General features: G+C 39.7%; 1 protein-coding gene and 1 long non-coding RNA gene across 3 annotated transcripts in view; one reads left to right on the forward strand and one right to left on the reverse strand.

The window, feature by feature from the left end:
* Positions 1 to 21722, reverse strand: part of plxna1b (plexin A1b) — a 121265-nt gene that overhangs the window by 17101 nt on the left and 82442 nt on the right. For both annotated transcript variants that reach the window (XM_077725419.1, XM_077725418.1), the window contains exons 11-17: positions 15080 to 15176; positions 13420 to 13610; positions 7370 to 7521; positions 4609 to 4732; positions 4380 to 4516; positions 2389 to 2556; positions 288 to 381 (exon numbers count right to left, since the gene is read on the reverse strand). In XM_077725419.1, coding sequence (XP_077581545.1) covers positions 288 to 381; positions 2389 to 2556; positions 4380 to 4516; positions 4609 to 4732; positions 7370 to 7521; positions 13420 to 13610; positions 15080 to 15176 — 963 coding nt within the window. The remainder of the gene's footprint in view (positions 1 to 287; positions 382 to 2388; positions 2557 to 4379; positions 4517 to 4608; positions 4733 to 7369; positions 7522 to 13419; positions 13611 to 15079; positions 15177 to 21722) is intronic.
* Positions 3557 to 10619, forward strand: LOC144202584 (uncharacterized). Its single transcript, XR_013327512.1, has 3 exons — positions 3557 to 3675; positions 6301 to 6475; positions 10526 to 10619. It is a non-coding gene; the product is annotated as an uncharacterized LOC144202584 (long non-coding RNA).

The following is a 21722-nucleotide window of genomic DNA, read 5'->3' on the forward strand; positions in this document are numbered from 1 at the left end:
CCCATGGTGTTATAGGTGAGTAGAGGGGGATTTGCTGGAGCTGCTTTATTACTGCTTGACATTTCAAAGGTTAAAGCTGCTAAAAGGAAATTCAACATCAAAAACAAACACAAAATGGGCCCTTGGCTGTTTGACTGACAGGTAAGGTGCATGTGTGTGACCCAACAGTGTGCGTATCGTTTGAAAATCTTAAAAGAATGATAGAGACAGATAGAGAGATAGCCTATGTGAATTCAATTCATGCACTCATTTTGTATTTCTAAACACACACGGGAGTATATACTTACGTTTTCTGACTTGGCAGCTCCATATTTGGCCCTCATTTTGGGTTCTTTGATTGTCAACAAATTAGTTCCTGTAACGGTCAACATGGTTCCTCCACTAAAAGAGATGATTAAACAAACAAAGTTGTTACAAAAGGTGTTTGCTGACAAAAGCCACATATTAACCATAAATACTACTTCATTCTTATCCCCAAACCAGAAATGTTAACTTCAGTGAGTGTCCGTGAATTGTAATTAAGTTATTACGATGTATGACCTCTACATGCTGCATTTAAGAAACTCCCTACAGCACCCCTGAGGAGATATTAAATTGGAAGCACTGGAATTTTTCTGCATGAGATATTAATGTACACTCAGAAAGGCCTGTGTTGTCAGTGATCTGACAGGTTATGTAACCTTTACACCTGTGACCTATTCAAATCCATGTGACACTGACCAAAAGAGAGGCTGAAAACGCGTCTGAAAGACTTATTTTTACCTTGCTGGCTTCTTAACAGCCCCTGCTGGTCTAAGACACTGAACTTTGGCTGATGTAAATACATCTGATGGTGGCTAATTGAGTTAACAAATACATTAAAATGGATAGAAATAGAAAAAAGATAGATAAACTCGAGAGAAATGTGTGGTATATTGAATAAATATAGTTCCTGGGTCTTATCTCTAAGCCCGGGTAGATGGAAGGAGGCGCGAGAAGGAAAAAAATTACTGAGTGGATAGAAAGCTTTAGTGATTTGGAATGGCATTTAGGCAGCTGACAGGCATCCAAGTAGCAATGCAATAGCAAGTAAAAAGGGAAAAGATTGAAGTATTTAAGAGATTGTCTAAGAGTAGCAGTGACAAAATAGTTGATGATTACAAGAGTGATTCCTTTTCTCCACTTAAAACTGAAAACGATTGTGAAGAATCTAAATCCCGTTACTAAAATAAGACCTTATCTTTACAAGAATAGGGAGGGGTGCAAGAGAGTTAAGGAGGACATATTTTTTTAGAATAGAGTGACAAAAGAAGACATAGTGGAAAAACAGGCTGGTAAATAGAAGTATGACTTAAGAAGAGTGAAGATATTTCCCGGAGAAACTAAATAAAAAATGTCCGGTGTTGAAAATGTAGTATGGTTACATACAACATATACTAGAACACTATCTACTGTACCATCGCTATACAAAACAAAGAAACAATATACTTTCCAATCACAGTAATAAAAATGTTGATAGTATCAATATTTTACTGTGGTACTACAACCTGTTTCATTTTCTTATTCTTAGTGGCATTTTGAAGGTATACTTATCTTACTTAGATACCGTTCTATGGCTGATACACATCCATGGAAAGCGCAGAAAATAATGCATTGATAAAACAAAAATAAACTTCCTGGAAGTCTTCTTTTCAAGTCAATGAGAACCACGTGAGCTGCAGAACGTAGCAGTTTCTAGGTCATATTAGTGAGCCTATTAGCATTTGGTTCCTGCAAGCTTTTTCCACATTTATTTATGCCCTTACTTTCACATCCCACAACACAGCTCGTGTTTGAGCAGGAAACTTTCCCGTGGCTATAAAGGCTCATTTCAATAAAGTCAAGTAATATTTACACACACAGTATATGTGTACTGCAGCTCATCAAGTAGCTGTGCACTGCTTCAGGATCCCTACTTCACTGCTACTACTCACAAACATTTACTTTTCATATGGAACTATAAACGGAATGAATAAGAGGTCTTTAAAAAGAGTGATGAGGTTAAAGAAAAAAAAAATCAAGTTTGTTTTTCTTTTTTTACTGAGATTCTGGTAGGGAGAATTGGTGGAGAATTACGCGGAGTCTATATTTGAGTTTAGTTGGCAAGGCTCATATGAAATTACATTAATGTACAGAGCAACCATCATATTGGATAAATAATGCATTGGTGTTTTTGTATTTTGCTGTATACATGCATCAAGGAGCAGTGGAGATCAAACACTGCCCATATGAACTATATATTACATTCTCTACAGTTAATCAAGTGTAGGGTAAGTAGAAAAGCACTGCATATAAAATATAAAGTTGCATGGATATCAGCAGTTTAAAAAAAAAAAAAAACATTAAACCCAGATTAGCACTCCCTCTTACCTGGCAATACTCCAGTCGGGTTCAATTTTGAGGATGGTGGGATCATCTGAGTAGTTGAACCTGACCTCTGGGTTTCTTAGCTCAGCTGAGTTGATGTCCACCATGACTGGAGTCGGTCCTGGAGCTTGTCCGGCTGGGGTCACACACACAATCTCGCTGCTGTTTCGCCTGGATGAGCAGGAGACGGGAGTATTAGTCACAAAGGTTTAGAGGGTGCGGATTTACAAAGAGCTTCTGAAAAGGTTTTTACATATTTCGACTGATCTCGCCTCAATTATTCAACATTTTCACCTAAAACACATCTAATATCGGCCACATTTCTCGGAAGTGAAAGCAACTTTGTGTCTCGCCATCTGTCAACTACCTATCTTCCCCTACTGTGCTCTGTCTTGCTGAAGGATCAGATGTGGCAGATAAGGCTGGTCGTCGCTGTGTGTGATGTAAGAGCATCACGAGCAGACAGGCGACCAGCTGTGACCTGCAGGGAAACTTTGCATTCCACTCCAGAGGTTTACTTTTGATGCCCTGCAATGTCAGGTTAATACGCAGTTGGTGGAGCAATAGGGGATACGCCTCCCATGTGTCCATCTGCTCGGGCTTGTAAAAAAAAAAAAAAAAAGGGTGTTTGTGCACATTGCGGGGGTCCGTTCATTTGTAAAGAAATATTGTAAATGAAAGTAGTTACATTTTCCTTTTAGCTTGCTTTGAGCAAGTTGCCCAGGCGACATGTGACAGTGTGAAATTTTGAAAAGAATCTGAACATACTGATTTGTATACAAATCCCCCTCATGTGCAAGGGAGGCTGAAATCCACGGAGAGAGAGGAGATGACGGAAAAGATGATGAAGTTAGGCTCTCCCCTGACAGCTTGAGGTAAGGTGGAGACAGGTTGGATGAAAATAAAACGTATTTATGGATAAAAAGAGTATATAAAAAAAACAGGGAATCTATATTTGCTCTTTATGACTATAATCCCTACACAGTGACTGAGAATGCAATTTGGAATGCTTTCTCCATGCATACTTAAACTGAGTGGGGAGTAAAAGCAGGTTGAAGAAGGAAGGAAATGAGGATGACTTTTAAAAAAAGCTTTTCCACATTCCATTACTCCTCTGTTTCCATGGTAACAATTTCCACAACACTGTCATTGCCTGTTGTGTCACGTATGTATTTCTGACAAGGTTGCGGCCAACACAAAAGAAAGCCAATGGGGATACAGAGCCAAAGAAAAGAAGAAAAAGGAGGAAAACGCGTTGCTGGGGGGAGATAAGCGGATGAGTGACTCGGGGTAAATAGGTTTTGATTAAAGTTGAGGCCCCACTGAATACAAAGACACATTAAAAAGACAGACGCATCCAGTTCATTACTTTGGCCATAAAGGTTATTGCTGCTCAGTGGATGAAAGGCCATGACTATTATATTCACCTTTCTCTGGGTGTGCTATAGAGCTTTAAATTGCTCTTTGCAGCCATATAAAAAGAACTTGATAGAACCAAGCTCATTAGTTGGACCTGTCACTTGTTGCCTCTGAAAATGGAAACCCATATACGAAAAACAAATGCTACAAAGAATAAGGCATTATTAAACCACTTATCCAATTTGGAAGCAGATGAAAAGTATTGATGCTAGCTATCTGCAGTGTTTTGTTTCCAGTTATCAAGATTGTTATCTTCTCCCCATAACGTGATAGGACATGACAGTTTCTACTAAATATTGAGAAGCTTTTAATTAAAAAAGATGTATTTTTCTACGGTTAAGAAATAATAATATTGATGATTTGTTTATAAACAAAGTGAAGAACTGAAATTGTTGATTTATACAATTGGGGGGCATTTGGAATCTGATTGGTTTGGTTTTGGAATAAAAAATTCATTTGAAGGAAATCTTGACATCTTCTAAAACCTGTGAATGAAACTACTCTCATTTTAAGAGAGTATGTCGTTATCTGTCACCCTTTATATCATGTGTCTCAAGAACAACTGGTTGACTCACTTCTCAAAACGGCAGGCATGGAGTCCAATCTTTACATACACAGCACTGCCTGCATTTAGGTTACTGCCATCTATGGTGATCCTTGTCCCTCCTGACAGCGGCCCAGTGGACGGCCTTACGCGGGTGAAATATGGCGACTGAGAAAAGACACACAGTGGCAATGAGACAAACTTGGCTGCTGGGCAAAAAAAAAAATGCATTGGCTTTATCCTAAAGCATCAATTCTTACCACAAATGTAAAAGCCTTTGTGGAGACTGCTTTGTAGTCAGGATGAATGCAGTCCCTCACACACACCTCCACTTGAGCTTCCTGCACTCGGTAACCTGTTGCATCATTCAGTCGGCACACAATCCTGCAACAGACAGCCTTCACGTTCATATTTGCATTACAATGAGCAAATCATAGTTTAAAGAATAGGGGGAAATAACACATTACAGAACAAATCAACTACTATAACATAACTCCGTATGTATCAATCATTTTTTATGGTATTTGTCATAATTTCTCTACCATGAGAGCATCTTTGGGAGAGAGGTTGGGTTCCAGAAGGCTGCAGGGCAAACAACCATTGACAATCAAATTCCCCTTAAATGGATAATAAAGCCAACTTAATGGATATATAAAGCCCTAATTTTGGAATGAGAGTCACACGAAGAATAAACTCAGACATTGACATGCTAGACAAAAGACTGGAATTTTCTATGTCAGTGTTTATTAAAATAAACAAATACAAATAGTTCTATTAGCTCACAGTTAGCCCGTGGCACTGACCAATCAAATGAAAATCCACTGAAGAAATGACTACAGGGCAAACACACTCACACATTTCCGCTCGGCCTATCCAATAAAGTCAAGGTTGGCTGTTAATTAGCCGGAGCGAACAAATGAGACAGAAAGAAAGGCCCAAAAGAAGTAAAAGCTATCGCGAGAAGAAAAGTATAGAGAAAAAGACGGAGAGTAAGCAGGTTAAAGCGAGCGACGCTGATTAATTGAACACGCTCATAACCTACACGTTTTCTCTGCTTCCCGTTCTCCCTGAGATGAGTTATTAACTCCCCTGTTTCCAGTCTACCAGCAGGTGGTCATGGCAACCGCAGTGCCACTGCATTTCACGTTCTGATGCAGTATGTTGTGTGTCCATTGTTTCTATTTTCTCTTTCATTTAATCCCTGGACTCCCACAAAGAGCTTTGATTAAAAGGCTGGACAGTTCTCAGTTAGAACCCTGGCATCATTTTATCAAAATGAAACGCTGTTGAATTGAAATGTTATTGAATCGCTTTAAAGAGAAGCTTCATTATAAATTGATGATATGTAGATGAAATATAGTGCTTTCAATTGCTGGAATGTCAATAAGTGTCCAAATGTATTTGTGACTTGGCATTTCCTCAATGCAAAATAATCAAAGATACCCACTACATGAAGTGCCATATCTATTTAGTGCTGTGGCAGATGACATGTGGAAACTCTAATAAATGTCTGCAGAAAGAAACGAGGAGTTGAGTGCCCCAAACGATTCACAACTCTGGGCATTTTACTTTTCAATTAACCTCACATGAATGTGGGAGGAAGTCTGAATTCCTCGAGAAATTTTTACATTCAAGCAAAGGGAGGACATGACAACTCCACACAGGAGAGTTGACATGCTAAACACTATGGCACGGTGAAAGATTTTATAGGTATTTTATTTACTTTAGGTCCCTTAATATGAAGAAAATGCCTCCGAGTTTGTCAACAGCCATTGAAGTCTTCCCGCAACTAACATGCAGGCTGAATCCGGTGGGAAATAATTTCACTATTGCTCACCTCCTCCAACTGTTATATTTGTGTCTAACTATCAGTGCAAATCACTTTTCGCCTCTACCAGATGACTTTAGACTTATAACGTCAGTCGCATAATCTTCCGTCTCTTGTGTTACAGGCAGCTCTGACAGGGTCACACAAATGAAGAGAGTAACCGGGCCACTAATGGTGCCGCATGGCTAACATCACTTTTAATTATCGGGACAGCTTGACTGCCAAACGGGCCCCTCCTCTTCCTCCTCCTCCTCCTCTGGGTGCTATGGCAACAAGCCAGTACTGTGTTACATCTCAAGGTAGGTTAAAAGTTGACAGCGCTCCGATTTTGAATGTGATCAAAACGTCAAAATGAACACGCCTAGCGAAAACAAGAGGGTTCACGAACACTGCATCAGCAGGCAGATGTACGCTGATGATCTTTCCTATGAATAGGACCATACGAGTTTATGAATTACAAAGCGACACAAATACTACATCTCTAGCATATTTCTAAAAGCCATTTTGAGGACCCCAAAACCAAGACAAGGAATTAGATGAGACTCCCACAAAACTCAGGAGATCTATTGTCTGAGTACAAATGACAACGGAAGAATGGAAAATAGCTGTGACAAGCACCCTATTTTGACCATCTCTAATAAATCCATCTACTTTACATTCCATTTGTATTAAAAGACAGTGGGGAGAGTGGGATCGTAACAAAACGCTGGCAATGCCTTAAACCGCATACAATTACTGCAATTGTTTTTCCTATTTAGAGTGAAAAATTGTCTGAACCCTCAGCTTCTATAGTTTGCTAGCATATCAAATTATATTGCTCTTATTACAGAGTTGTAGATAGTAAAAGGATGCAAGGCTCCATTCACTATGGCCATGACAGTTAAGATATTTCCCAGAAAAACCTTACTTAATCAAAGAGAGTAGTCAAATGCTTTCAAGCTTTTAAGAATATATACCACCCAACACAAACTTCATTAGGCTGCTGTCACAAGAGGCTGAATTACAGAGATGGAGGGGGTTAAATGAGGTAATTCAATTGTAAATGGATTATAATTCTGATTGATAATGGGATACAATGATTTATGTTGTATCGGCTACCGCAACTGAAGGCTGAGGAGGTGCTCAACATTAAAATATACATTTTTGAGAGTGGGGAGAAGAAAAAAAAATCAGTGTAGATGCATTTGACTTACTGCTCAGCACTGATGTACTGGTCTTCCTGAGGGTTGCAGGCCACTTTTCCGATGCGGACTCCATTCTGGATGTCTTTAAACTGAAGACCCAAATTCTCACCAGTAATAGTCAGCATCGTTCCTCCCTGCCTGGGCCCAGTCTCGGGTAATAGCTGAAGAAGGAGAAATGAAAGAATATGTCAGCAAAAAATGGGTTTCTGACCCCTAATTTCATTTGTTGTGACACTTTGCAATGGAAGTCAGATGAAAATGACATCATCTCAATTACAGCAGCTTTATCTCAGTCAAACATTAACATCCTGCCAAAAAGCACCAGACTAAGAAGCACCAACCTGCCAGCCCCCTCGTCTGCACCCCTTTTGACCCCAGCGCGATTAATCTAGTGAACACAATTACAGGACATAGTGACCTCCGATCCTTCCATTTCCCCAAGAGTTCGCTGAAAGGTGTGCAGAGGTGCTAATGGCTACCCGAGACTAACGGCCTGGCTAATCACTGTGCCATTCAACCACAGCGTAGACGCAGACAATAGTTCCTCTGGTAATCAGTCATTAGTAGGATAATTAGGGCTAAAGATAATTGGATTAGAAATTGATGGGGATGGGGTCATCTGTCATATGCATGGAAGGAGGATACACCATATACTGATGGTTGGGAATCAAGTATTTAATCCTGAGGAATACGGACGTTACTTGAAGTAAACGTATCTACTCATTAGAAGATTTTATTCTGAATATTCCCTGTATTTGTTCTGCTACAATCACAAAAGGGTACCAGTGATGGCAACGAGGACAAATATGATTAGCAACATGGGCTCCTGTTCAAATTGGCTACATGGTATGTTGATTGTTATGGGCACCTCTGTACAGGGTGGTGAGCACAATATTTCAACCTACACATGAAATTATATTCTTTTTGTTCTGCTAACAGAGTGTTATTCATTTATTTTAATCGATAGATACTATTGTCAATGTGTAGGTAGACACACAATAATATAATTTCAGCATAAAAAATATATATTATATATATACATCAGTACAAACAGAGGGGAATATCCAAAACTGTCATAGTTCCACTTTTGGGATAGACTGTTTTGAAAAAAATATAAATACAAAAAAAGGTTTTATGCATCATGGAAGGGTTTCAACTTGAAAGGTTGCACCATACCACTCCACTCGAAAGCATCTGAGGGAGGGGACTGGGATTATTCAGTTTTTACATCTATAAAACACACACTACAGAACATGGTAGAATAATGTTTTGATGATTTCAAATGTGAATAGGGTTGGCAGCAATAGACGAGTCCACAGTGACACTTACAATTTCCCATTTTCAAATAAAGCCTACATGGTATTTTACACATGCTATATCAAGCTGATTTGTGCAGTGTACATCTGAAGACAAATAAGTTAATGTCACGGATGTTCACAACAAAGAGCAGAAACATAATGGGATATGAGCAATAATGAGTGTCGTGCAGGCCAGATCTGAAAGGCCACCGTGATAAAGTGATGGACTGTTCTCTATTTTAAACCAACAAAGCTTACAGTGAATATCTTTTGCTCTTTCTCGTGCCCTTTCCTTCTTCCCTCCCGCTCTTTTCAACAAACTCGCCTCTTTTTTCACCATGCATGAATGCACGTGCGTTAGCAGGAGACAAAAGAATGATTGGCACACAGTGGTACAATAGTCAAGAGTCTTCAGATATGGTAATCAAATCTCTTTCGCTATTCGGTGGGGCTTATCAAAACACACAGAAACACAAAAGTTGTCATTTCCACACCAAGGCAACACAAACAAAAAGCATTCTTTGATAAAAACTACCAGCTCAAAACTTCTTCTCATTCTCTGTTCACAGTCACAGCTCTTGACTTTCATTCAAAGTTGCTTTTTCTCATTCTCATCTCATACTTGTCCTGTTTTGTCAAAGTCTCTACGCTAGACCTATTGTGGTGACTCAAGGAATGCAGAGATAGCATCTACTGGTTAGAGGAGGCGGTGAAATTGGTGCAGCCAAAGGCAGAGAATGAGAGATTTTCTTAAAGTCGACATCAAGCTTTAGACACATTCATCAGTTTCATCACAAACTCTCCAAACAGTCACCATTTAAAGTTTGCAAAATGTTATTTCTTCTAGGAAAACATATCAGGAATAAATATTTGCAGCAAAAATATTGGGTTTTATTTATAAGATGGGCCATACATCGTCTTTCAAAGGCGTCTAAAGTGTTAATGAGATGTGATAATAGTGGAAAATGGGAGCTGTACGACACTGAATGGAATGGAAAAGAATAGAGCGGAAAGGACACGGACACTGAAAACAATACAAGAAAGGCTTATGGGTAATGGATGACAAATTGGAAGGGAAAAGAACAGGAAATGAGTGAGAGGGGAATGGTTAAACAGGATTGCTATGACTCCAAATACAGAATTATACTGTCTGCCTTGTGTTTATATTTGGTGGGCAGCTGAATGTGATACAATCGTCACTGAATCCGACAACCAGTCCAAAAGGATTCATAACTTTTTCCATGTACTACAGGAAAGTCCACTTCTGCATCCAGGTGTAGAGTGGTTAGCATTGCTTCCTTTCAGTAGGAAGGCTGATTCCAGCATAACCGGGGGCCTTTCTACACGGAGGTTGCATGTTTTTCCAATGCCTCAGGGGGTGCTCTAGTGTCCCCATACTACCACAAACATGCAAGGTTAATTTACAGTTGGCTTCATTGACCAAAATGCTGACACAAGATCTTAATTCACTCCCTTACCATGTTGGGGTAGTTGCCACTACTTCTAAATGGTAGGTTAATGCGAGAACTAATTCTGCTCTTTGAAGAAGTCAAATTTTACTCTTATTATAGTTCATTCATGATATTATAGTGGAACACTTGCAGCTTTTTTATTCCTCTAACTACATCATTGTATTTTCCATAAATTAACAATTAATAATGAGCTGTCAACAAGTAATAGTATCTACTTTTGCCAAGAGCATTTTTGTTTGAATTCTCTCTACTCTTCATACAGTATACATAATTTAAAAAGGAGTATATAAGACACTAAGCCTAACAACATACACACACACACACACACATACAAGGCCCAGGTTGTTTTAATTGGTTTCCAAGGGCTAGCTCTAATGCTTTTCTATTTTCCAAAGGGGAGAACAGGCTTGAAATGATGGATGATGGAGAACCAGGCAGCATCTAAGGCCACTACTAGGACAATACTGCACTGTGTGAGACAAGACAGGTAAGTCTGTCTGTCTGTATGTAAGTGTTTTATTTATCTATCTTTAGATCTACTTTTCTTCAAATACAAGTATTTGTGTGTCAGCTGATTCCACTTTGTTCACTGTGGCTAGTGAAAAAAACATGCTGCATGAATCATGACAACCGTTAATCATCAGAAAGCGTGTTTGGAGCCTATTATGGGTCCCAAAGCTATTAGTGGAACAGTACCCAACAGCATTTTCTTGAAGGGAAAATGCAAGAAATCAAATCAATTGGGCCACGCACACTCGGGAATGACATCAAATGGCCAAACTTGCCAACCTGTGAATCTTGTATCCTTTATGTTTGTGTGTCACAGTGCATGGGCTATTCCAGCTACATCCTAAAACACAATTCTCTAGTGCAAATTAAATTAGCAGCTAATCCACCAGCAAATGGACAGGGACCAACATCCATTCCATTCTGCACAAACTGAACAAAAGAGTCAGAATCAAGCAAAAAGACAATGATTTGACAAAGCCAATGGCTGTACAAAGCTGAGTGAAGATGAACCTGCATATATAGGGAAAGCGGACAGATATTTAATTTGTGGTCCTGCTTTTTCTGGAGAACTGAGGAATGAAATGTCTGAAAGGCAGAGATTTTCTTTGTTGCCACCGGATGTTCTTTAGGCTTTAAATGTCAGATTGAAAATGTCAAAGGTGGAGAAGAGAGGCTGAGCTTGGTGATGAGGAATCTCTTCTTCTTTGTCCCTGCTGCATTCAAGCAAAGTTTCTCTTCTTGCTGTTGCTGGTTTTCTTCTACGCTTGCTTTTTGACTGCCACCAACATCTTGCCCCAAGGACAGGATTTATGACTCGATATGTACAACCTTGCAGGCATGCATACAACAAACACTCCCCATCCCCACCAATTCTCTCACATGTACAGGCAGACACACAACTCTTGGCTCTGTATGGTTGTTTCAAAGAGATAACTGAAGTCTGAAGTGAGGAAGGAGAAGCAGAGAGTGAGAGTGCAAGGGGGTTGGGGTGGTACATTAGTGAAAGGATATATCAATGTGCTAGTGCCCGAATTATCCAGTACCTTCATTATGTATTCAGAAGAAGGAACCTGGAGTCACTGAGGAAATATACTCAGGGCTCAAGTAAGTGTGGAATATGTAGGCAGACATATTTCACGCCATTTGGATAAAGAAAAATGATACTTTTCCCCCCACCAAATGACATGAGTGTTCGTTGTTTGAAGGCCTGAAACACGCAAATGAATGGCTTGCATGTGTTCATGAACAGTATGCCATTCCTAGTGGTGACCCAGGTCACAGTAAGACAGAGACCATCTCCACAGTTATGGATGGCAACAGATGGGTACACCACAGTGTTTATACACCTCAGCCCACCCGGCATGTCAGATGTACAGCACATACACACACACTCATCACTCATGGTGGGACACAATTAACACACTCCACATTCACTTCGTCTCTCCACAGAGACTTTCCAAACAAACATAGTCTACCCCCACTGGTGGGAGTGTGTCTGTCCACAGTACGTGTATTCGTCATCTCTAATCACATCAGTGTGTTCAGATTTGTTGTGTGCGTGAATCGCCTCCTCCTGGTCGGCCCATCTGTGTTGTGCTTGCCGTCATGGTAATAGTGTCGAAGATGTCCACCCTCCCTGCTGCCTTCAACCATGCTCCTTTCCCTCGCCGAGGCCAAACAATGACGACGCAAAGGCAGGGGAGTTCAACTTTCTTGTCCTGTTATTAGTTTGCTTTTGGCAGTTAGTGATTTCTATATAGATCAAATACTGGATTTGGGGACTTGGTTGAGTCAGAGGCAATCAAAGTTCAGTAACAAAGTACACATTGTCAGTTGGACCAGGCTCACCCTGAACACCTCCCTTACAAAAACCTGGCATGTTTGTTGTTTGTAATGTTGAGTTGCTAAGCAGGACGGCCTTGTGGATCGAGTGGTTAGCGTGTTGGCCTCACATCTGGGTTCAAATCCAGGTCATGTCCACCTGTGTGGAGTTTGCATGTTCTCTCTCTCTCTGCGTGGGTTTTTTCCAGGTACTCTGGTTTTTCCCAAATTCCAAAAACATGTATATTAAGCTGATTGGACACTCTAAATTGCCCCTAGGTATGAGTGCAAGTATGCATGATTGTCCTTTGACTCCTTGTGGGATTGGCTGGGAGTCAGCTGGGATAGGCTCTAGCACTCCCCGCGACCCTAATGAGGATGAAGAAGTTCTGGATGTAAAGATCAGGGACTATCAAGGCCTATTTGCTATAGACCCAAGAACAAATGCATTTGTTTTTTCATTTTTTTTTTTTTGGAAGAGAGAACTTTTCTTAAATTAAAGAGTAGGATAGATTATAATAGCTGTGTAAAGATCATTAATCATTTTGGTGAGATTGATAATAGCTTTTGTTGTCGGTCATGAACTATAATCCCACAAAAATGTGTATCAAGATATCATTTATCTTCGCGAAAAGAAGTGAAAGAAACACTGAGTGTCCCAAAGCTCAGGAAACTTCATGAAAGCACATTCATCAAGGTTTCCGCTGCTGTTACTTTTGTGTAGTTGTCTGGCAAAACAGCATCATATTACTACGCTAGCACCTCTGCGATTTGAGGCGTTCAGAGTTGCAGCTCTGAAATAGGACAAGTTTTTCTTTGGGACCCGCCCTTCCCCGGCAAATTCCCTCATGCTTGCCGCTACGCAGGAAATGGCCATAAATGCCCATATTTTGGCGCATTGCTATGCTGCTACATGATCATGTGTACATTTCTGTCATGTCAGGTGTTCACGTCATACCTTGGTGATCTTGGGGTGCGCACAGCGGCTGTTTCCCGTGGTGGCGTGCATCCAAGTGCTCTCCGTAGGAGCACACTCCTGCCTGAGGGAACACTTTTTCTCTTGCACACACCAGCCGCATTCAAATCTGGGGTTGGCCTTTAGACACATCCCACAGCTGTCTCGAAGTGCATAGCACTTATACAGGTGAGCTGTAGAAAAAAAATAGTACATTTTACTGCAGGTTTAGAAGGATAAAATAAATAAATATATAATATAATAGTATAAAATATAGATATATATTTTTTTATATTAACTTTTTTATTAGCATTTCAAAATTGGGTTCAATGTCACCATCTGAAAGCAATTCAGCCCCCAAATGCCTAAGGAATTGTACAGTGAACTCCTTTCTCTCTCTCTTTCCTCTTCCAACCCCAAATCCCATTGGTCACGGAGCAGCTTTAAAGCAACCCCATACAAATTACTGTCTGCTAAATGACTCCTTCCTAATTACATTAACATATCAGAATTTTAGAAAATTTCTCATGCGACACAAGATGATTATCATGATTGAGAAATAGGATGGGGGGCTGGAAGGGAACTCTGATATGCAAGAGGAAGGAAAGTAATTTCATTTTCAGAAGAACAATGTGGATAAAATGTACATCGTGCCAGTAAAGCTGATATTGTTATGAACAGAAAGTATCCTATTCAGAAATGGTGTGATTTTGAGGGGACAACAGACTTGAACAGTATTAACAAGTTTTATAATATAGGAAAGCAGCATTGTTCAGTCTTGTCACTTACAAATGAATGACTCCAAAAGGTACAGTAAACTAACTTTATTTCTTCAGTGGAACCTAAAAAATAGTCACTACGTCATGCCTGAGTCACAGCTGCTTAACCAGGTGAGAATCACTATATTTCCCTCCATTCTAAATGCTGCCGAGCCGTTAAATAACGGTACATTTCCATATGTCTGAAAGCCATGAGCCAGCTAGATCCCGGGTCATGTTATCCGGTAATGTTGTGGGATATTGTCTGAAAGCGGCTTAACTGTAATCATCAAAGAGAAACCGTCACAGCTAGTTTCTTAATGTTGTAGATGTCATCTGCAAGCCATATTGATGGTGGCAATGACGTTACTTTTACCACACAATGAGGGCATACAGTCACGCCCATGCTCCTGCTGTGCTATACGGATTGTAATAATTTTGGAGGCAGCACTGTAAAGATACTAGCAATTACATCTTGCAGACATGATGTCATTGTGTATATTTCCTCAGTGGCACATTAAGTATGCCTTAAACCCTTAACAATATTATTCTTTAGTTGGAAGGCCAACAAAGAGTGGCAGCACTTTTTAATCATGTAATGTAGGCTTTTGACCCCTTGCAGGTCAATATCCTTTAATTGCCATCTTAAACTTATGCACAGTACGCATAGAACTGACCAATAATGTCTTGTTTCAGATACTACAAAAACGGGTTTAGCTTAGGTTCTTAGAAGAGGCATTGTGTGAATTTTTAATGAGCTAGTGCTTTCCTAATAAAGAATGCCTATATAGAAACAATATTTACTATCACAAATTAAAAAAGACTGTTCTTTCTTGACACATTTAACAACATTTCCTAATGTATATTGAGAAAGGCAGCCAATGAACGTGAAACAATAAGTTTACCTTTTATGTTGTAGGGGTTGTCAATGTTAAAGTTTCCGTTCCAAACCACAGACAAGTCCACTGGCAGGTCACTGATTTCATTGCCGTCATAAGCATACTGAAGGTGATAAAAAAAGAGGAAAAAGCATTCACATTTAGTTGAATTACGTAAAGCAATTTCATCACTAAGAACTCAGTTCAGAATCAGCTAAATGAATAGAAAACATGCCAAAGAAATAAAAGAAAATTCTGTTGAGCAAGCGTCTTGTCGTAATACCAGTTGAAGGGCCATAGAAATGACTGATGAGAGACAGGGTATATTGTGATTTTAACACACCGCACATTCGTGCTGCCTGGCAGAGCAAAGAGTTGATTAAGAGATTGTAATCCTCACTGCCGGATGACTCACTCCATTCAGTGATGAATGAAAAGCCTAATATATCTTTCACAATAATATTCACATCTAATTTCATTTTTGCATCCTGAACTAATAAGAGCTGAAATGTAATTGACTGTTTGGCGGCATAATCAGTTTTATAGAATGACTTTAAATGAGACAGCAACATTCTGAAGCAACAGTGTGGTGGCGAGACAGAGAAATGTGTCTAATGAGACACTCATGAATCATGAATGGTGAATATTATGGATAGATAAAATGCTTTTCATAATTTTAATCGTATCCGTTCACTGCATTTAGCTTGTTATTGATAAATAGTGAAACCTACATATTACCAGTTTGAAATTCATAGGTTTTTTTGGAACCCATCCAAAGTAAAACTAATAACTACAGAAACTACATAACAAGTGAAAAGTTAATGTTTCTGCTTCTCTCCCAATGAAGTTTCTGCAGCCCATTCAGTTGATTTTGGTCTGCAATTTTGTGAATACAGACAACTGATTAGCCCATTCAACAAAAAAGTGCAGGTTACCTGATATGATGAGGGGAATAAAATGATATTTAAGATACTTAAACGGAGTGCCCAATCTTCCAAAAATGTCAATGGTCTGAATTTTGCTCTTTCAGAGTGCAAAGTATTTTACTTTTTTGTGTAAATTGTTTTGTCACATCAGTTTGTCTGGTCATGCTTTCTAGATCTGACCTTTTTAGTAGAAAGGATACACTAAATAACTTATTGGCCTATGGTGAGGAAGACAGTCCAAGCTAACCTGCTGCTTCTGTCAGTGGAAGGATATCCACTGACTCTCACTGCAACTGCTATGGTCACTAGGAATGGCCTCAGGATAAGCGATAGCAGGACTATTATCTCCTACTGGAGTGGCGATCAAATCCTATGTGAAAGCCATATGCTTCGAGCCATGGCACAATGCAGGCCTATTCTTACAACAACTTATCCACTTTTTGATATCAACCACTCCAATGTGATACTGTGAGATTTATCATGACATCAGTAACAATTGTGAATTGGAATGTATTTGAGTGGGAAAAGGCCCTCAAGTACAAGAAATGTGCAATATAAAGATAAGAAAATGAGAGCTAGGACAGAGCAATGTCACAATGTGCGAGTGGCTGATTAATTCATTCTTCACGTTTGTGATTGAATGATTTACACTGAGTGAGGGCTAAAGGCACAGAGACATTAAAATTAAGGGGAATGTCTCCATGCATTCTCATGGGAATTCTTAGTTTGTGCTTGGAATTTTACAGATATTTTTTTAATCTCAGACAATGTTTTGCTTACTATTAATGGAAAATGACTTTCCTTTTGAAACAATTTCCTAAAAACTTTTTGGTGGCTTGACCCTTTATGGCAGACTTAATACTGCACTGACTAACGCAAAAATACACAGAAAAAAATGCAACGCCCCGCCCAGTGCTCATAGAGATCTTACATCACAAATGCATTTTGGGTTATATGAAAACAATGAGATTTTCTTTTTATCTTTCTTTGTTTTCTTTACACCAAAATGTGGAGAAGTGTAATTTGGTAACAATGTACAAGCCAGCGAAAGCTGATGAAATGTGGCGATAAACTGATACAAAGAGTCAAGGTGGCCTGAAATGGTAAAAGGTGAGAGGATAACACAGCAGCAAAGGTGAAAAAAAAATAGCCAGAGCCAAGATGGATAGCGAGAGGTTATTGTATGTTATTCTGTGGACACCATTCATTTACACATGGAATAAGAGGCTGCGGCTAAAGCTATAAGCGGCTGAGCTGGTGGGCTCTAAAGTGAAATTGGCATTTTCAATTTGTTCCCTGACATGTCTGGCTCCTTGGTCTTTTCAAACTCCTCTTTTCCTCTCCCTCTCCATCATTATTTCTTCTCTCTGCTCCTTAGCAAAAACCATTCTTTGTGAAGAAACCCCCCTCTTTCCCTCTCCCCCAACTCCACCAGGCAAGCTCCACTAACAAATATAGATATGATTCCTACTTGAGGTCCCAAGAAACCTATGTTTAGAATCACACTCATTTTGCACGAATGGTTTGGGCAATATACAAAGTAAGACGATATAATTGGACGTCAGGAGAAAGTTCTTACAAGGGTTTTCAATGGGACTTTTTACAGAATGACAAGACAAAGGCTACAGACACATACACACAATCAGTGTGAAGATGCTGAGAGAGCATGTCTGTATTCATTCCCAGTTTTGGCCAAGTGTTTATGGTTCGACATCAATTCTCAAGGAAGGCTGTGTTTTGAAAGAAGAAAGGCTAAACTCTGCATGAACATGTTCTTTCCTCAAGATTAAAAAAACCCACCAACATCAATATGTAAGGCTGCAGCCAGTATGTGTGTGCATCTGTGTTTAATGGGCATCGGAGGCATCACGGTGGTTAGGTTACGATCCACTGCTCATCTTCTCTCATTGCACCAAAGGCTTATTAAAATTTCATATCACACCAGTATTTTTTGCTCAACACATGGTTCAGGGAATACGCACAGTGCATATTTTACTCACTGAATAACCAATTTCAATATGGAAATATAAACATTACGCAAGTTATTTCAAGAAAGGTCGGGATTTACATGTTCAAATAGGCAAGAAAAATAAGAAAGATTCTCACCAAACTGAAACAAAAACGCAAAGTATCAGTGCCTGCATGTCAGAAAGAAAGTAAGGGTTGCCTCCAGTGAGAGGAGGAAGATAGTGTGAAGACGCAAACTAAGTTACAACATGTCCTATATCGGGGGTGGTGAAGAGGAAAGCATAGATGGATGGTGAGAGGAGAGAGGTAAGAAGTAACATTGGGTACATCGGGCACCTTCTGTGAGGGTCACAGCCTGATAATTAGTCACGTTGAAGGCGTGTGTCCAATCCGTACTACTAAAAATACCAAACCTGCCCAAGGCAAACTCATTCCAGAGAGAGATTTGGTTAGAAAAAGTCCCTCTTTTCAAGGTACTGAAGAGAAAAATATGTGACTTCTTAGAAATGACCTTTCCGACACACTGATATAGCCATAGAGCTGTAGAGTCAGGCACATCGTTGGACTATGTGATCATCATTATACAACACCCTCCTGTTGCATACACACGCAAAAGTAAAGTGGCCTCCCAATCAAGCATCAAGTGGTAATCCGTCCTATAGCCACTGTGAATTTGTTTTTGTGTGGGAGTGTGTGTGTGAGAGTGTGTGTACCATATATGAGGGATCAGACACTGTTAAATCAGCACCAGCTCATAAAGGATTCCTGTTAGCCTGAACTAAACACTAATGCTAACAGGATTGGCGCATGACCAGACCCAGTTACCACCTCACACACAATGAATGGCAGTAAAAATAATTTCACAAATAAGAGTATGGGGAGACAGAATTGCTGGCTTCAGGGGAATATGCAGTGTTCTATATACGTAGATTAAGCTTGTGCAGGATTTCCACACTTGTCTGATAATTTGCAGAAACATCCTTCTCTAACCATGTGTTCTCTCGCTTATTTCCCTGAAGTCCACTCAATCCTATTCCCAACCAGCAGAACACTTTGGATCCGTTTGGAAGGACAATCATGTTTATTGGCCGCATTTTGGAGACCTATAGTGCTTTTTTGAATCATGGAATTTACACAATGTTTATCAGTGTGGTTATACACAACGATTGGTGTATCTATTTAAAAAAAAAAAGTCCAATTGTACAAATGTCCACATTAATTATGTCCCAAAACTTAAGCCATGTACCACTAACATGGAAACATGGCTAATAATCACTTTTCTTATATTTTCTTGATCCAATTCTGACTCTTCACTCTTCCTCGGAACTTCTTTACTGAAACTCACTTCTCCATCCCTCCTCTCTTTCCATGTACGTACACAAGAGCGGAACAAGAGTGTGTACGGATACTCATGGCTGTCTCCACTGCCCAACTGCAATTCATCATCATTTTATCTCCCTTAATTGGATGCCATCGGGACCCCTGATACTTCCCATCCCTCCTTTGGCTAACAGCTGCTCTCCACATATACACACACACAAGGAGAGAATACACAGGCACACATCCTATCCTAAACTAGATTTTCTTCTCATTCCCGCATCTGTTTTCTTCCCCATTCTCATTCTCTCTTCTTTGGTGAAAGAGTAAGAGAAGGAGGGTGATCGAGTGGCCCACTGGTTTATCAGATGGGAGGTAATGGTGTAAGGCCCACACAGATGTTATCCGTCCACTCATTGTAGCCCTCCAGGGAGAAACCTCAATGTAGAATAAAGAGAAAAAGGACAGCTAGAAGAGAAGAAGAGGCAGATGGAAAGAGAGACGAAAAAGGGTTGAGGTCTTTTTCCTCACCTTTGAACTTCATGCAACATGCAGCTGAGGCTCACCAGCTTTTCTGACCTCAAAATGTGGTCATGAGCAAGCTGCCTCTGAGATAGACATTATGCGAACCTTTGTTTGTTTGCGCCTTTAACCTGCCTGCCACTCTTGCGTACAATATCCCAACACACAACCCTCTTATTGGCTCTGCCTCTTGGGCCATGACCTCTGATTGGCCTACACAGTGAAAACTTTCCAGGGGTAGGTGAAAAAACGAAGAAGGGGATTTAGACAGCAGCTCGTTATTGTAGTTTCTACTGAAAACAACCGTAAGGGCTGATGCATGATTCCGTGTGTTTGTGATGATCTTATTTTGGCAATTATTCTGTAGTATACATAATACGGGAAATTCAACAAGCAGCCTTTTTAAAATTCACAAGTTGTAATGATAGTAAAAGCTTTTAGACTGAGCAATAAATTGGTTTAATTAGGGCCGGAACAATCTTAATACTGCAAAGGCCTTATTGGAATGCTAATGAATAATATTGTTGGAATTGTTATTATTTTGTTCAGGTTCGAAATGAATTGCCAATTTTTGGAGGTCTTCATCATTTTGTATTGCGAGCCTGCTGTACTTTTTGAAAGGGCAATTGCCATTCTTGGGGATCAGTTGTACTGTATGCAATCAAGGAGAAACAAACCGACCATATTGATATTTTCCCATGTAACAGTTATGGATTAGGAATACACAACCAGAGATGCAACTTATTTTACACTATCATATATCAACTGTGCCACATACATTAAAACATTTATTGGCAGCGTCATGTTCGGGGATAGCGCATGGGGTATTGGGTTATTACTGTCAGTGGAAATGAGGTAAGGAGTTGGAAAGTAGAATTTAAACATGATCTGACTGTGGTCATCCAGAACATTTGAGGTGTATCTTTATGGATTGTGCTTGAAAGAGACGAGATTGAGTTTTAGCCTCAGGAGATACTTTTGAGACAATTTCCTTACATTCTATCATCTTCGTCCTGTTCTTTTCAATAGAACTTCTCACTTTTCTCTATTCATCCATGCTCCAATTTCACTGGTCTGTCTTGTCATGGCCATCTCTATTTTACAGTGTACACTATTACAGCCCCAGCTTTTCATTTATTCGTTTTACAGTGCTGATTTTGTGTTTGACTCTCAATATTTCCTCTTTTATAACCAATAGGAATACCCCTTTCCAATCTTCCGGGCTAACCACAACTCCCAACACGTACCTTCTTCTCAAATACAAGGCTAAACTGTGGATTAGCATCTGTGTGTTTATTGATCGTTAAGGCCCCTCCACCCTGTCTCGTAGCAGTGGTGTACTGGAACCAGACAAGATTCAAAGACATCCTAGGTTCCATAGCCCTGGGCACTGCAAAGACTGTAATGGAGGCATGCACAATGCAAATGAATAACTCAGCAAATTGTCCCCTTAACTTTTACAGAGCGTTAAAGAACTATAATAAATAATATTCTTACAACATTGTAATTTCTATAATAAAAAAAAGAAAAAACTAAACCCAAAAGATATAGAATTGTTGTGTAGAAAACTATCCAAAGCGACATGACAATCCCCACATGGATGTTGAGTTAAACAGGGGAATCAAAGAGAAATGTAATTAAATGACTGACCAGAATGGTCCAAATCAATGCAATTCCAACAAGTTAACCTCACCCATATGGGAATATCTATTCTTGATCTTAATGCTAAAAGCAGAAAGCAATCACAATTCTTCAAGTGTGAATTACAGTCTTTTACATAACACAATTGCATCTCAAGTCTGCTTGTTCATCTTGCACAGACATAGTCTCTCGACTTCATTGATAATGTGCCGTTATGTCAGGCTCCGGCAACTAATTGCTAACAAGGGAAAAGCTCTGACAATCTGATGCTAATTACTGTGAGCAAGCAGTATGTC

This window comes from Stigmatopora nigra, chromosome 10 (assembly GCF_051989575.1).
Source record: "Stigmatopora nigra isolate UIUO_SnigA chromosome 10, RoL_Snig_1.1, whole genome shotgun sequence".
In the NCBI taxonomy this organism is placed as follows: Eukaryota; Metazoa; Chordata; class Actinopteri; order Syngnathiformes; family Syngnathidae; genus Stigmatopora; species Stigmatopora nigra.